Raw genomic sequence first — 13,040 nt, 5'->3', positions numbered from 1 at the left:
GGAGCAGGAGTGTGTGGAGATGCCCTAATGTTTACTTTAGAATCGTGTGATTTCCACGGATATGTGGAGAGAGCAATGGGTCTGAGGGTCAGTGTCTCCATGAAAGAGAGAATAAGAAAGCAAGATAAAGAAGAGAAAAGATACTGACAGGAGCCCAATAAAGCAATGGATTCCTCAGAAATAAATACATGGGGAGAATTCTTGATAATTAGGCTGTTGTTGCTGCTTCTAGTAGGGGAGGAGGGATGAGGGAAATTGTCCTGAATTCAAGCCAGGCAGTCAGGGAGTTGCCAGGCAGAAGCAATGGGGCAGGGCCTGCAGAGGAAATGACATAAGCATCCCCTCGAAGATGATCTTGCCAATAAATCCTGGGAAAAGGGGGTCGTGGCAATATTGCTGTGTGGCTTAAATAGAGGTGAGTCTCTGAAGACCAGAGGTGGCCCACCGTGAGGCCCAAGTGCTCACAATGAGACAGATGGGCGCACCTGCCTGATAACTGGATAACAAGGCCAGCCTCATTAACATTCAAATACGTTATCAGTGAGGAGGTGAAGATCTCTCTAAGGCCGGGGCAGCTGACCTCCCTCAGATGCAGCTTGCTCTGCAACAGGCCTCCCCACAAGGTTTTTGCACAACTCAGTGGAGCCTGGAAATTCACCAACTCCATCACACTCTGCCAACAGAATGTAGGCTGAGACTGGCATCCATGCCAAAGGGAGCCCCAGCTTTGAATATCTGGCCAGTTCCTGGGCTCTGTTCTCCTGCTGGCCATTACCTTACGGCTTGTTTCTCACCAGCTGCTTTTCTGCTTTTCTTCTTTGGAAGGCTGCGATCTCCACTGGTTGCAGGCCATGGCCCACTTGCCTGCGGGGCAGGAGAGACACAAAAATAGTTAACGAAGAGAGTGTGGCAGAGAGGGGCATGGGACGACGCTAACTAAGTGTGATCTCCACTTACCCATCTTTGCCCACTGGTGGAGGCACGGGAAGGGGCTTCGTGAAGCCTTTTTTTCCAACCAGCCAGAAGGTCTCTTCTGTGCCTTTGCCCTTATTATAGAAAATACGGAAACTCTTAAACGTGCTATAACCAATTTTCCTAAAGAAGTCCTTCTGTTCAATAGGGTGCAAACATTCTGTTTGGCTCAGAAACTGCCTCTGCTTTCCCCTTATCACCACTCGCTGGAGTCTTCCTTCCTACACGGCTTCTTTGCCATATATACCTAAGGCTCAGACAAGCTCCATAAGCTGCCACAGGAGCCAGATGAAAAGCGAACAGCATTTCAAGCTGTCATCCAGATATTTTGTCTACCCGCTGACACGCAGCTCCATCTTTGGGAATACGTGGACGTTCCGCTTCATAGCAACCAAACATCTGTACATTCAATCAAAGATTCCGTTTGTCATTTTTGCCACGGTCTTTTGGAATTAGGCAACCCATTGTCTTTTGTATCTAGAGTACATACATTCGGAGTCCACCTCCATCCCCAACACTCCACCATCCAATGGCTCTCACAAAACCCAAAAAGGGAATAGAAATGGAAAGCACGCCATGCAACTTTGATCTTAAGCCCAGGGCCTCCTGGCTGCTTTGAGAAGTCTGCATTTCTGCAATGTTCTTTTCTTCCTGCCAAGGGAGTCTTACAGAGAGAGACCCCAGGGAGGCCTCCACCTACAGCCCCATTAGTTGACTGTCAAGAACCACAGGTCTGAGAAGAGGAAGGGAATGTAAACTCAAGTTCATTGCCCCAGAGCCTGAGTGATGACCTCAGAAGAGCCAAATTTTCTGCCTCGGCGCTGTCCTCCCCTCTTTCCAATCAACCCTCCTCAACAACATGGTTCTCTCTCCTCCTTTCAATTCCCTTTTCTCTGTCCTGTCATTTCCCCCAATCCGTAAGGAAAAAAATGTGTTTACTAAGACTGAGAAAAGTAATGGGATGTGTTTCCAACTCAATCTGAAATATGGTCTCACTCTCGGCAGATCTCATTTGGAACAGTTCTAAATAGTTTAACTTAGAAATTCCAATTAGGTTTGCCCCCCTTTAAATATCAAATCCATTATTCTCTATGTTACATCACATATATCCATCCCTTAACAATCACGACAACAACCATAATAAAAATTAGCACATTTAACTGGAGAATCTCAAAGCGTTCGCAAATATTTGGTTCAAGGCTCTGAACGAGCCCTCCATGAGGCAAGTAGGAAGAGAATACCACAACAGCCCAACCTCCATGAACAGGCAGCCAACCCACCCTAAACCTAAACCTCAAATAATTGGACTGTTTGGGGCCACTCTGTTTTCAGAAGAAGTGAGCAACTTGAAAATATGCTCCCATCACTCATTCTTACATTTATTCCACCCTCGTTGTGTCAGGGCTGGGAATACAGAGATGGCTCTGTCCCTAAGGAGCTCACAGTGTAATTAAATAAAAACAATTATCACGGGCTTCCCTGGTGGCGCAGTGGTTGAGAGTCCGCCTGCTGATGCAGGGGACGCGGGTTCGTGCCCCGGTCTGGGAGGATCCCACATGCCGCGGAGCGGCTGGGCCCGTGAGCCATGGCTGCTGAGCCTGCGCGTCCGGGGCCTGTGCTCCGCAACGGGAGAGGCCACAACAGTGAGAGGCCCGCGTACCACAAAAAACAAAAAAAAAACAAAAAACCCCCCCAATTATCAGGCCATGTCTTGGGCCCTAAACAGAAGCACAACTCTTCTGCTTCCTCAGCTCTTTATTTTCCTCACAGAACCTAGTACAGTGTCTCGTACAGAACAGGTGCTCAGTAAATAGACTGTTCCATTAACTGGCACTCTCATTCCTTGAGTGCCTGGAATACTCAAGGTGTCGTTGGACCTCATTTTGGTAAAACATACTCTCAAAACTTGACCCCAACCCCCAACCGTAGTTGACTGTTTTTCTTGAGCTCTAGGGGCTACCAGGACAGTATGCCAATCCCCAAGGGAGATTTGCAGATGCCAGGATTGTCTAGATATTTGGGTGAGTCCTGGGACATACTGGCATGCCAAAACCAATGGTTGCAAAATAGGATGGAAGTGTTATGGACTCAGGCAAGCTTCCAAATCAAAGAGTATGCTGGGGAGCTCCAGGGGCTCTCTGAGGTTTTGGAGCCCATCCAGGAGAATTCTTAGAATCCTAGCTCTCTGTTTACCCACCCTACTTTCAAAAATCTGCTGAAGGGAGGTGGGGGGGGGGGGGAACAAGTATGTAACAACCGAAGCCTAAGGCGAACTCTCTGACTCAGTATCCATCCCTAGGCAGTCCCAGAGACCTCCCAAATAATAGCACCTTACTTTGGCCTGACACTTTTAAGATACTTTGGCACTCCTGTCTTATTTAATCCTCACAAAAACTGTGGAAACTAGGTTTATTATTAACCTCATTCTGCAAATGGGGTCCCTGAGGTTTATGGTGATAAAATGACTTGTCAATAAGCAGGCATAGCTGGGACTTGAACCTAACCCTACTAGACTACAAATTTTCTTTATTTATTTTTTACTATGACTTTGCTATATTTTATTGAGGTATAATTGACATACAACATTATATTAGTTTCATGTGTACAACATAATGATTCCATATTTGTATATATTGTGAAATGATCACAACAAGAAGTCTAGTTAACATCTTAGACTCCAAATTTTAAGTGTTCTTCCCTCTACACCATATAGCTTTTCCAACACACTGGAGTCAAGGGGCAGGTCTAGAGGCCAAAAAGCAACTGCAGGGAATTTTAAAGCTTGTGATTAATGATCTGCCTGATAATCACAGGTCAGAAGAGGCCTCCATGTTGAGAAATGGAAGCACAGAGAAGATGAAGTTACTTGTCCAATGTCACATATTGAGTCATTGATGGGACAAGAATTATGGACCAGACCTTCTGACCTTCATGACTCTGTCAATACAACCCCATTACTTCTTAGCTCAGTTGCTGGTGTGTAAATGTCCACCTCTGGCAAGGACAACAGAAACCAGCTAAGAACAACCATTTGGGGAAATCTTTTCAGAATGTAAAGCTACCTAAGAGGCCCTGGCAAATATATGTGATAAGCCTAGATATATACAAAGTCTCAGCAAGGAGCTTCAAACTTGTTAGGAAAACAGTAACTGAAACAGGACTCATTCATGTAAGAGAAGAGGTAATAAGATGACTTATCGCCAGGCCATTAGGAGAAAAATATTGAAAAAAGCAGAAATGGCCCGTTAAGCACTGATGATTCTGTGCCAGTACAGTACAAGGGGAGGTCGGAGTGGGCAGGGGAACAGATTCCCAGAGAGTATGAGCTTCTTGTCTCTAAATGTGTCCTCCTCTAAGCTTCCTCATTTTGGTCTCTTTCTTTGTACCCCGCTCCCACCCAATGACTCAACTTCTCTGTGTTCTCCTCTCTCAGCCAATCCAATCCACATCTTTGATCCCACTAAAAGAAACAACTTAAAGCGTCATCACTCCAGTGAAGGAAATGGGATGGGGGGTAGAGGGGGGAAGAGTGGTGTTGTTACTGGATCCAAGCCTTGAGCTGAAGAGAAGAGGCTCTGATGGAGGAATTTTAAGCATCAGCCAGCTGGAAGGAGAGGATGTTTTTGGCCATCAGCTTTGAAATCACACCTGGCTGGCCATCAAATGTAGTCCTTCTGACCCAGGCACTAGAGCGATTCTTGCTTTCCAGCAACACGGTGTGGATGGGGGAGGGGGGGCGGGTGGTGGTGGAAATGTTAAATCAGAATTTCTAAAGTGTGCTGGTGATGTCGTCTTATTGGGGATATATTGCATGCCCTCAAGGGACAAGGAATCTTCTGTCCCCAAGTCCCTACTAGGTAATAGCCAATACCTGCCTCTGGTGGGGAGGCAGAGGTACAGAGACAGAAAAGATCTCCCCTCCTCTCCCTTCTTTTCTGTGGGTCTTACTTCCTGTCCTTATCCTTCTTTTCATTGGCCCTTCCTTTCCCCTGGGGCACCCTCTCTTCTTCTCTCTCAGTATCTCCCTCTCGATCTCTCTTCCTCAGGAGGTCCCTGCCACCCCAATAACCAAGGCCTGACATGGCCTTAGGGGAAGCCTCTCCCAGCCTCTTCCCCCAAATTCCCCGGGGCAGGGGAAACTGTGAAGTTGCAAAGGGCCCTTCTGAAGCAGTCCTGCTTTTGTATGTGAACCACCCAAAGATGTGATTGCTCCTGACTGGTATTCGGGGGGCAATAAAAACCATGGGGATGGGGGTCTATTTTTCCTTTTCAGTTTCAAAAGTGGCACCTCCTCAGCTCTTAAATTCTCTCTTAAATGAGGGAATCTGTGTCTAGTAACACAGGCAGGCAAGTGCTTCAGGAAGCCAAGCCACCTTCGTCCTCTTCTGCTGAGAAATGTCCAAATATACAGAGGGATCACAAACGCCTTGGGTGATTTGATTCATTGCCTAAGTAATATCGTCCCCCACATCCTATCTTTGCATTCTCTGCAGAGGTGGGAAAGAAACCTCTGTCCCCTGATAAGTGACCCATCCCCCCTGCTAGAAGATATTAAGGATCTATTGGAAGGGACAATCTAGGACTAGCCATTAAGGGAATTAATTGATCAACTAGAACCAGGCCTTCCAATCTTTGACTTCTGAAATCCTTTTATATGTAAATTGCCACTATTTGGGGTAGGCATGCAAATGACAGAAACAAATTGTGCATCACTCAGTGCCCGGATTTTGCTTTGCCTAAGAATAATCACTGAGGAAATAATTTTCATGGACAGTGGTATCATAGAAAGACTACTGAATGGGAAGTCAGGCTTCCTGGGTTATGGCTCGACTCTGCTATCAACTGACTATATGACCCTGATCAAATTACTTCACCTTTTTGGGCCTTGGCTCTTCATCTGAAAATGGAGTTAAATTATCAAATCTCTAGAGTCTGTTCCAGTCGGGACGACCAGGGGCCCTGGGGTACCCAGAGGAAGATGAGAAGAATCCAGTGGAAATGGTGAAACAAGAAAAAGGAATATTACTATAATCCTGAATCCCAGATCAAGTGATAGTCCTAACAGAGAAAAGGCACTATAAAATGTTTGTCTTTCATCAGAATTGACTGGTCCTTGGGGAAAGACATAAAGCCTCTCTGTAAACAGGGGGTCAATGTTGTGGATGAAAAATCAGAAAGGAGAGCCACCAAGCAGATGGACAGAAAACCCAAACTCCCCAATACTGTAGCACTGCCACATACTAAATGAAATGGAAGTTAGAAAATGTAAATAATAGTGCCGCTCACTGAAATGCCAAATTCTGGGCAATTTTTTAAGAGAGAAAAATGCAACTCCTAGTCAGAAAAATGCAGAGGGATTTTAACGATCCTTCTCACTGTAGCCATATTTTAAAGGAATGAAAGGTGAGGCAAAAAGGAACAATCTTTTGGGAACCAGAAATGGAGCTGGAAATTCTGCCCAAATTATAGTCAGACACCCAGGTAAACTCTTTCAGCAGACCATGACCTCTCCAGGAGCAGGTGTGTCCAAGTGGTTTGACTCAAAAAACAAAAGGACATTATACCTTGAGCTCTGTCCTTCCTCGAAGCTCCACTTCATAGCCTTCACTCAGGGTTCGAAGAATTGTCACCGTGCTGTGACTGACGTGAATGCGATAAGCTGTAAAAGCAAGAGAGGCATGACTTTGGATCTTTTCAGGTAAAATCAGTGAGAAAAATATTAATGTAATAAATGCCCCCACTTCTAAATGAACTAGACCCTAAGCAAAGTCCCTGAGAGAGAGAGAGCGAGCTTTAGTTAGAGTTTCACAGGAGGAGGGGACGGAGATGGATGGCCTTTCTCACCAGGCAAAACACCAAATAAAACGTTAGCTGTAGCACCTATCAGCCTCCTAGACTCTATCTCAGATGAAAGACCATGCAATAGAAAGGTGTTCATTCAACTTGAGGTTTGAGATGAAGAAAAAAGCAACCACTACTTTGCTCTTAGCTGAAGCGTGACCTCCTCTGAGGGAGGTTAAGCTTCAGCAGCTACTCTCACAGGCTGCTGCTGGATCTGAACCCCCAAGGTCTGCCCATCCTACTTAAGAGGCAAAAGGGTGTCTCTTCCATATACATCCATCCAACTGTCTTTCAGTATTGCTGAACTTAAAACATCAGTGAGAAATGTACCGAGACCTCTGCCAACATTCTGTGGTGACTACATCTATAGCTGTCCTTTGGGTGGGTGGCTCTAGCCGTGTACACACATGAATGGATTATTTTCCAACTAATAATCCCAACTTAGGATGAGAGCTTTATATGAGGAACTATGACTAAAACTTCTTTTTAGAAATTAAGTGTAATTCTTTGGTGAAGAACAATCATTTAACTGAGGTAGGATCCTTAACTGTCCTGAAAACTGTCATCCTATGAAGTAAGACCTTGTTCAAGTTTTGTTCAATAAAAGTCCAAGGCAGTCTCACACACATTTGAGAAAGTAATTCTTTTAGAATCTGAGTACAATCTGAGTAGCTGAAAAGAACTGCAAGAAATTTATGCTGTGTTCTACAATGACTTTCCTTCTCTTGACAGCTCAGTATCGTTTGTATCTTCCGCACTACCTCATGGTCACCCAAAACCTCTGCTCCGAAAAGGTTGTCCCATCCTTAAAATTCAGCTAGTGTGTCCCGAGCCAGCCCTATGTGTGACATTCCACTAGCATCTTGTTGTGAGGGAACATTTCAGTAGAATAATCCTACTGATGGGGAACACACAGCTCAATACAGAGAGATGGCTCATGCCAACCACCATCCAGTTGTGTGGCAAGGAAGGTCACTCCAGGGCTGGGTTACTAGTCGCTTCCACTCCAGAATCAGTAGATTCAACTGAGCATAAAGGAGGTATTGATGAGATTGATTTTTTAAAAAAATAGACCTATGACACGTCCTAGTCTCATATCCAACATGAAGTTAGTCTACCTCTTTACAGATCTTCACTCAGGAGTGGCGCTTAATGTCCTATTTCAGTCAGTCATTAGCTTCCAGAAAAGCACTCTAACCAGTTCCTGTAGTGCAGAGACCACATACGTATGCTTCTTTGTATCCCTCACAATGCCTTCCTTGCATAGTCAGTGCTTAATACACACTGCTGTGCATGGTTCACTCCATTTGCTCCTTGCTAGCTGATCCCTGGACGAGGTGCTGCCGGAATCTGAAAATTCACTTTCTGCTCTCAACTCTATTTCCAACGTGAAATGTGTGGAGTGAGTTTCCCTGGTGCAGACCAGAACATGACTTCAGCGTTCTCCAAGCTTACATCAGTCCAGAGTACTGTGCCAAATCTGCATTGCGTTTCCATGATCAATTTCACTTCATCTCGGGTTGCACTTCCAGAGCAAAGTTATATGCGTGCGGCAGTTCCTGGATGACTCCTTCCATGGCCTCTGCCATATCTGTGGAGTTCGAAGACTTTCCCAGATGTCAGAAAATGTATTCTGACAACAGCTTCTAAGTTCCATGCTGCCTCCTTAATCATGGCTGCACAGGCTAGATTGACTAAGACTGGACATGTTGTGCAAGGCTGTTTCCACACATGAGTGATGAGGAGGGGGGGGTCACACAGGGCACCACCCACTGTGATATAGGCCACCATCATCAGGGACTTGTTTACGTATATTGCTGAAGTTTGAGAAGAGCTTGTCTTGCTTAGTAGCTGCCACAGCCAGGGCTGCTAAGGGCTTAAGTGGTTTTTTTTTAATGTAAAATCCATGAAAACTATATATAGAATCTATTGTGGTTCTTGATGCTTTTTTTATACTAGCTTGAACAAATCGCTTTGCTCAACCATAACATAGGTAAAGCACATTTTGATTCTGACATTGCCTTAATAGTAGCAGGAAATAACCAAGGAAGAGTTGCCAGCGGCGCACAGTTTGTACAGTTTTCTTCTCAGAGAAGTAGGGAGAAATGGTATCTTTGATACCATGCCTGTTTTGATAGAAAGAAGCTAAGAGTTTTATATACAGGCAAGTTGAAATTAATTATTTCAGAATTCCAAGCTCCTTAGATTGAGGGATTATTGCTAGCTAAATTTGAGGGCACTATTGGATGAAGCCAGAACTCCTGGGATCGTAACGAGTTCAAAAAGAGGACTAGAGCAGCAAACAGAAGCTGGCTGAGAGACAGCTGGCTCTGGGTGTGTCTCCACAAACTAGCTGAAAAACTGAAAAATGTCAATCCCTTACCTATTTCCTTTTTCAATATGACGCTCCCAAACCTACCGGGTTGGCCAATTTGTTCCTTTACCCAAAGGATTTTTTTTGAGTTGTTTTGATCAAATTGTCTGGCTGTTTCAGCGTCACCTAGCTACAGCTTCACGTCTAGAACAACATCATGTTCAATCCAACATCACCCCCTGCTGGTTTGTCATTAGAGACCAAAATAATGTGTGTTAAATCTTCAACTTCTCAAGTTATCTTTGATTTTTCTTTGAAACAGTAAAACATCTCTCTGCTCTCTTTCCCCTCTCTTTTTTAAGAAAATATTTTTTCTTTTTTTTTTTAACTTGGCTGTGCCGGGTCTTAGTTGTGGCTTGGGCAGTTTTTAGTGGCGGCACGTGGGATCTTTAGTTGCGGCACGTGGGATCTTTAGTTGCGGCACGTGGGATCTTTAGTTGCGGCACGTGGGATCTAGTTCCCTGACCAGGGATCGAACCCGGGCCCCCTGCATTGGGAGCGCGGAGTCTTAATCACTGGACCACCAGGGAAGTCCCTCTTTCTCCTCTCTTGACGAAGAATCACTTTGTCAGTAGCAGGAGGTTACCATCCCATCCATCCCTCTAGAAGTACTCACGTAACCCTGTCGATTCCATCCGAGAAGCTGTGTTCACAGTGTCTCCAAATAAGCAGTATCTGGGCATGGTGAGGCCCACCACTCCAGCAGCAACCGGCCCTATAGAGTAGCAGGCAATTGGGAGTATAGTCAACAGGTATGCATCCAATGCTAATAGAGGAACACTGCCAAGGGAAGGAATGCAGCTGCATAAAAGAATAAAGTTGCCACTAAATAGCTCTGGGCATCTGAAGGAAGTCTTACAGTGAGTAATGAACTCTTTGCCCTACCAGAAAGCAAATTTATAATGATGAAGAAATGATTACCCTTCTGATTTATACCTTTGTTCCAAGTAACAGTTACACCCAAGATGCTTATATCTGTCAACAGGGACAAATAAGCATTAAACCCAATCAGAAAAGCCTGGGCAGGGATTCAGGATCCAAACATGTTTGTTGCGAGGGAAAAAATGTGACTCTTTCTCGTGCCTTAGGGTTGGAAGGAGGGATCTCATAGGGCTGTCTCACAAATTGTGTCTATAAAGAGAATTATTGCTAAGACAGTTGGAAAATCTGAAAAGAAGTAGAGTTGACATTCAATCGTTTGTGTTAGAGGCATGGAAGAGTGGTATATAAAGATAATCTGAGAATATTTTCTATTTGCCCTTAGAATGGGTTTTGTTCTTGCATTTTAGTACGATCATGTTAAGTGTCCAGAGGGTGAACATTACTTGAAAAAATCTCAGCAACCCTACTGAAAACCTAGTTCAAGATGATCTAGAAATTTCTCCACCTTCCCCTTTCTGGTCTCTGTTCTGTTTCTATGTGAAAAGTGTTCAGGATTATCTTTTTGCTGTTTCCTGAATTAGAGAAAATAATTAAGTGTTTTTGCTTCAAAAAGTTCTTTCTGAACATTAATTTTGAAGAATAAAAGTTATGTTTCTCATTTTAATTCATTTCTCACCCATTAAGAAGCATTCATTAAGCCCTGAGCTAGGCACCAAGGGGAATAAAAAATGTAGCATGTGGTCTCAGTTCTCCAGGCGTTTATAATCTAATTGAAGAAAAGAGACTACCAAACTGGAAGCAATTAAGCAACAACCCAAGACAATGTATGGCTGAGGCAAGATAAATGGCACAGGCAGAAGTGCTCTAATAGTTTAGAAAATGGGGGAGGGGTTGCTTATTAAGACCTGGTTCAGTCAAAAATGGCCCAGTGAAGAAGGTAAGGTAAGGTGAGGTTTGTGGTTGGGACTGAGCATGGAATTTTGGGAAGCTCTTAGAGAAAGCAGTCTGCTTAGTTCATGTGCCTAAGGAGAAACTAGAGACAAGGTTGGCTATTGGGTTGTACAAGATGGCAGACCTTGAATCGTTAGAGAAGTTTGAGCAGGGAATTACATGATGAAAATCCTTTTTCTTTTTCTTTCTCAGGTCAGTGTATAGAATGCATCGAAAGGGGAGAAAGTAAAACCAGGGAAAACCGTTAAGTGTAATAGCAGTAATTCAAGCACAAGGTTGTAAGTACTGGAAAGGAGGTGATGATGGACGGAGGGCAAAAAGGAGTGATAAAAGAGAGACATTATCAAAGGAGAAGTGTTGACTGTCTGATTGACAACCGTGAGGAAATTGGCATGGGCTTATGAGCTTACACTGGTTTGTGGGAAAAGATGACTTGAAGCTTTAGATATGCAGAATTTGAAGTAATGGTGAATCGTCCAAGAAGAGATGTGCTGAGGGGGGTTGTTGATGTGAAACTGAAGCACAAATGGGAGATGAAGGCTTTTCTTTAAAAGAAAAATACTGAACACCTGCTGTGTGCTAAGCATTCAGGATACAAAAATGAGTAAGATCTGGTTCCTGCCATCAAGGAGCTTACAGTCTAATGGAAGGACAGGCAAGCAAACACAGATGTGGTGATGACCATGAGAAGGATGGATAGAAAGAAGCAAGAATGGAAGCAAGAAGATGCTATTGCAGTGATTCAAGCAAGAGATGCTGGTGGCCTAGACTTAAGCAGTGAGAGTCAAGAAGAGAAAGACAGAATCAAGAAATACTGAAAAGGTAAAACGTTTAAGACTTAGTAATTGGTTGAATGGTGAAGGTCAGGGTGAGGGAGGAGTCGAGGAGGATGACTCTCAAGACTAACTGGAATAACTAGGTGAATGGTGGTGACAACAACTGAAATAGAAAATAAGTACAGGAAGAGGAGGCTGTTTATGTGGGAAGAAAATCATTCTGTTTTGGATCTGTTGAGTCTGAAGTCTGTGTGGAACATTCAAGTGGAAATGTCAGTAGTAAGTCTGCTATATAGGGCTGACGCTTAAGGGAGAAGACGGGTGCTGAAGTTGTAGAGTTGGAAGTCATCAGCACACGAGTGGTAGTTAAATTATAGACATGGATGAGATGACCCAGAAGAGCGTATAAGGGGAGAGAAACAGTGGATGAAAGACAGAACCCTGAGGCATATCAATATTGATGGGACAGAAAAAGACAGAAGAGATTATCAGACAATGGTAGAAATGAAAGCCAGATTGGAGTGGGTTGAGAAATGAATTCGAGGTCAGAACATACAGAGAGCAAGGAGATCACAGCTCAGAGCTTTGCAGAAAATGTGGGAGCAGTTAGAGAGCAGGGATTGCTAAGAGAGCCAGTAAATGACATGGAGAAGAAGAATTCAGAGACTGAGGAGGAGGTCATAAAAGCCAATTGAGGGAGAATCGTCAAGAATATCAAATGCTGCAGAGATAAGGGCAGACTAGGACCGGGAAAAGTGGTAGGGCTAAAGCCAGATTGCAAAGGGGTTAAAGAGGCAATGGATAGTGAAGAAATGGCAGGATAAATGTCAATCATTCTTCTACAAAATTTGGTAGGAAAGGGATGAAAATGATGGGAGAAGAAAAGGAACCTAGAAGAACAAAGCAAAGATAAAGAGGAGGGGAGCAAGAGGCTAGTAGGTGAGAGACCTGTGAAGATACCTATGAATGTGAAGATAGGTGGAAAGGGTACGATGAAGCGGAGTCCTGAAGATGTTCAAGCAAGTGAAGAGGCGTGTGGGAGAAAAATACTCCAGGAGTTGAGATTTTAACGAATTAAAGCAATTATCCTAAATATCACATGTGCAGGTTGGTCTTGTATCATAGTCAAACATGGAACTGTTGGCTCTAACAGGAAAGGTAGACTGGAAGGGTATGGTACCTAGAACAAGGGTTGCTGCCCACTGGGGTAGGGCAGGTGCTGGGAAGAGAGTAAACTTGGGGAG

The 13,040-nt window shown here is 44.1% G+C and overlaps 1 protein-coding gene across 1 annotated transcript in view; it reads right to left on the bottom strand.

Moving 5' to 3' along the window:
• Positions 1–776: 776 nt before the first annotated feature.
• The window catches only part of GUCY2F (guanylate cyclase 2F, retinal), an 80,572-nt gene continuing 68,308 nt past the window's right edge, over positions 777–13,040 (bottom strand). The window contains exons 16-19 of the mRNA XM_060001996.1: positions 9,804–9,902; positions 6,537–6,631; positions 958–1,046; positions 777–864 (exon numbers count right to left, since the gene is read on the bottom strand). Of these exons, the coding sequence (XP_059857979.1) occupies positions 777–864; positions 958–1,046; positions 6,537–6,631; positions 9,804–9,902 (371 nt within the window). The remainder of the gene's footprint in view (positions 865–957; positions 1,047–6,536; positions 6,632–9,803; positions 9,903–13,040) is intronic.

The sequence above is a fragment of the Delphinus delphis genome, chromosome X (assembly GCF_949987515.2).
Source record: "Delphinus delphis chromosome X, mDelDel1.2, whole genome shotgun sequence".
Taxonomy (NCBI): domain Eukaryota; kingdom Metazoa; phylum Chordata; class Mammalia; order Artiodactyla; family Delphinidae; genus Delphinus; species Delphinus delphis.
The sequence above is the reverse complement of the archived record's forward strand: the minus strand, read 5'-3'. Positions and strand labels throughout refer to the sequence as shown.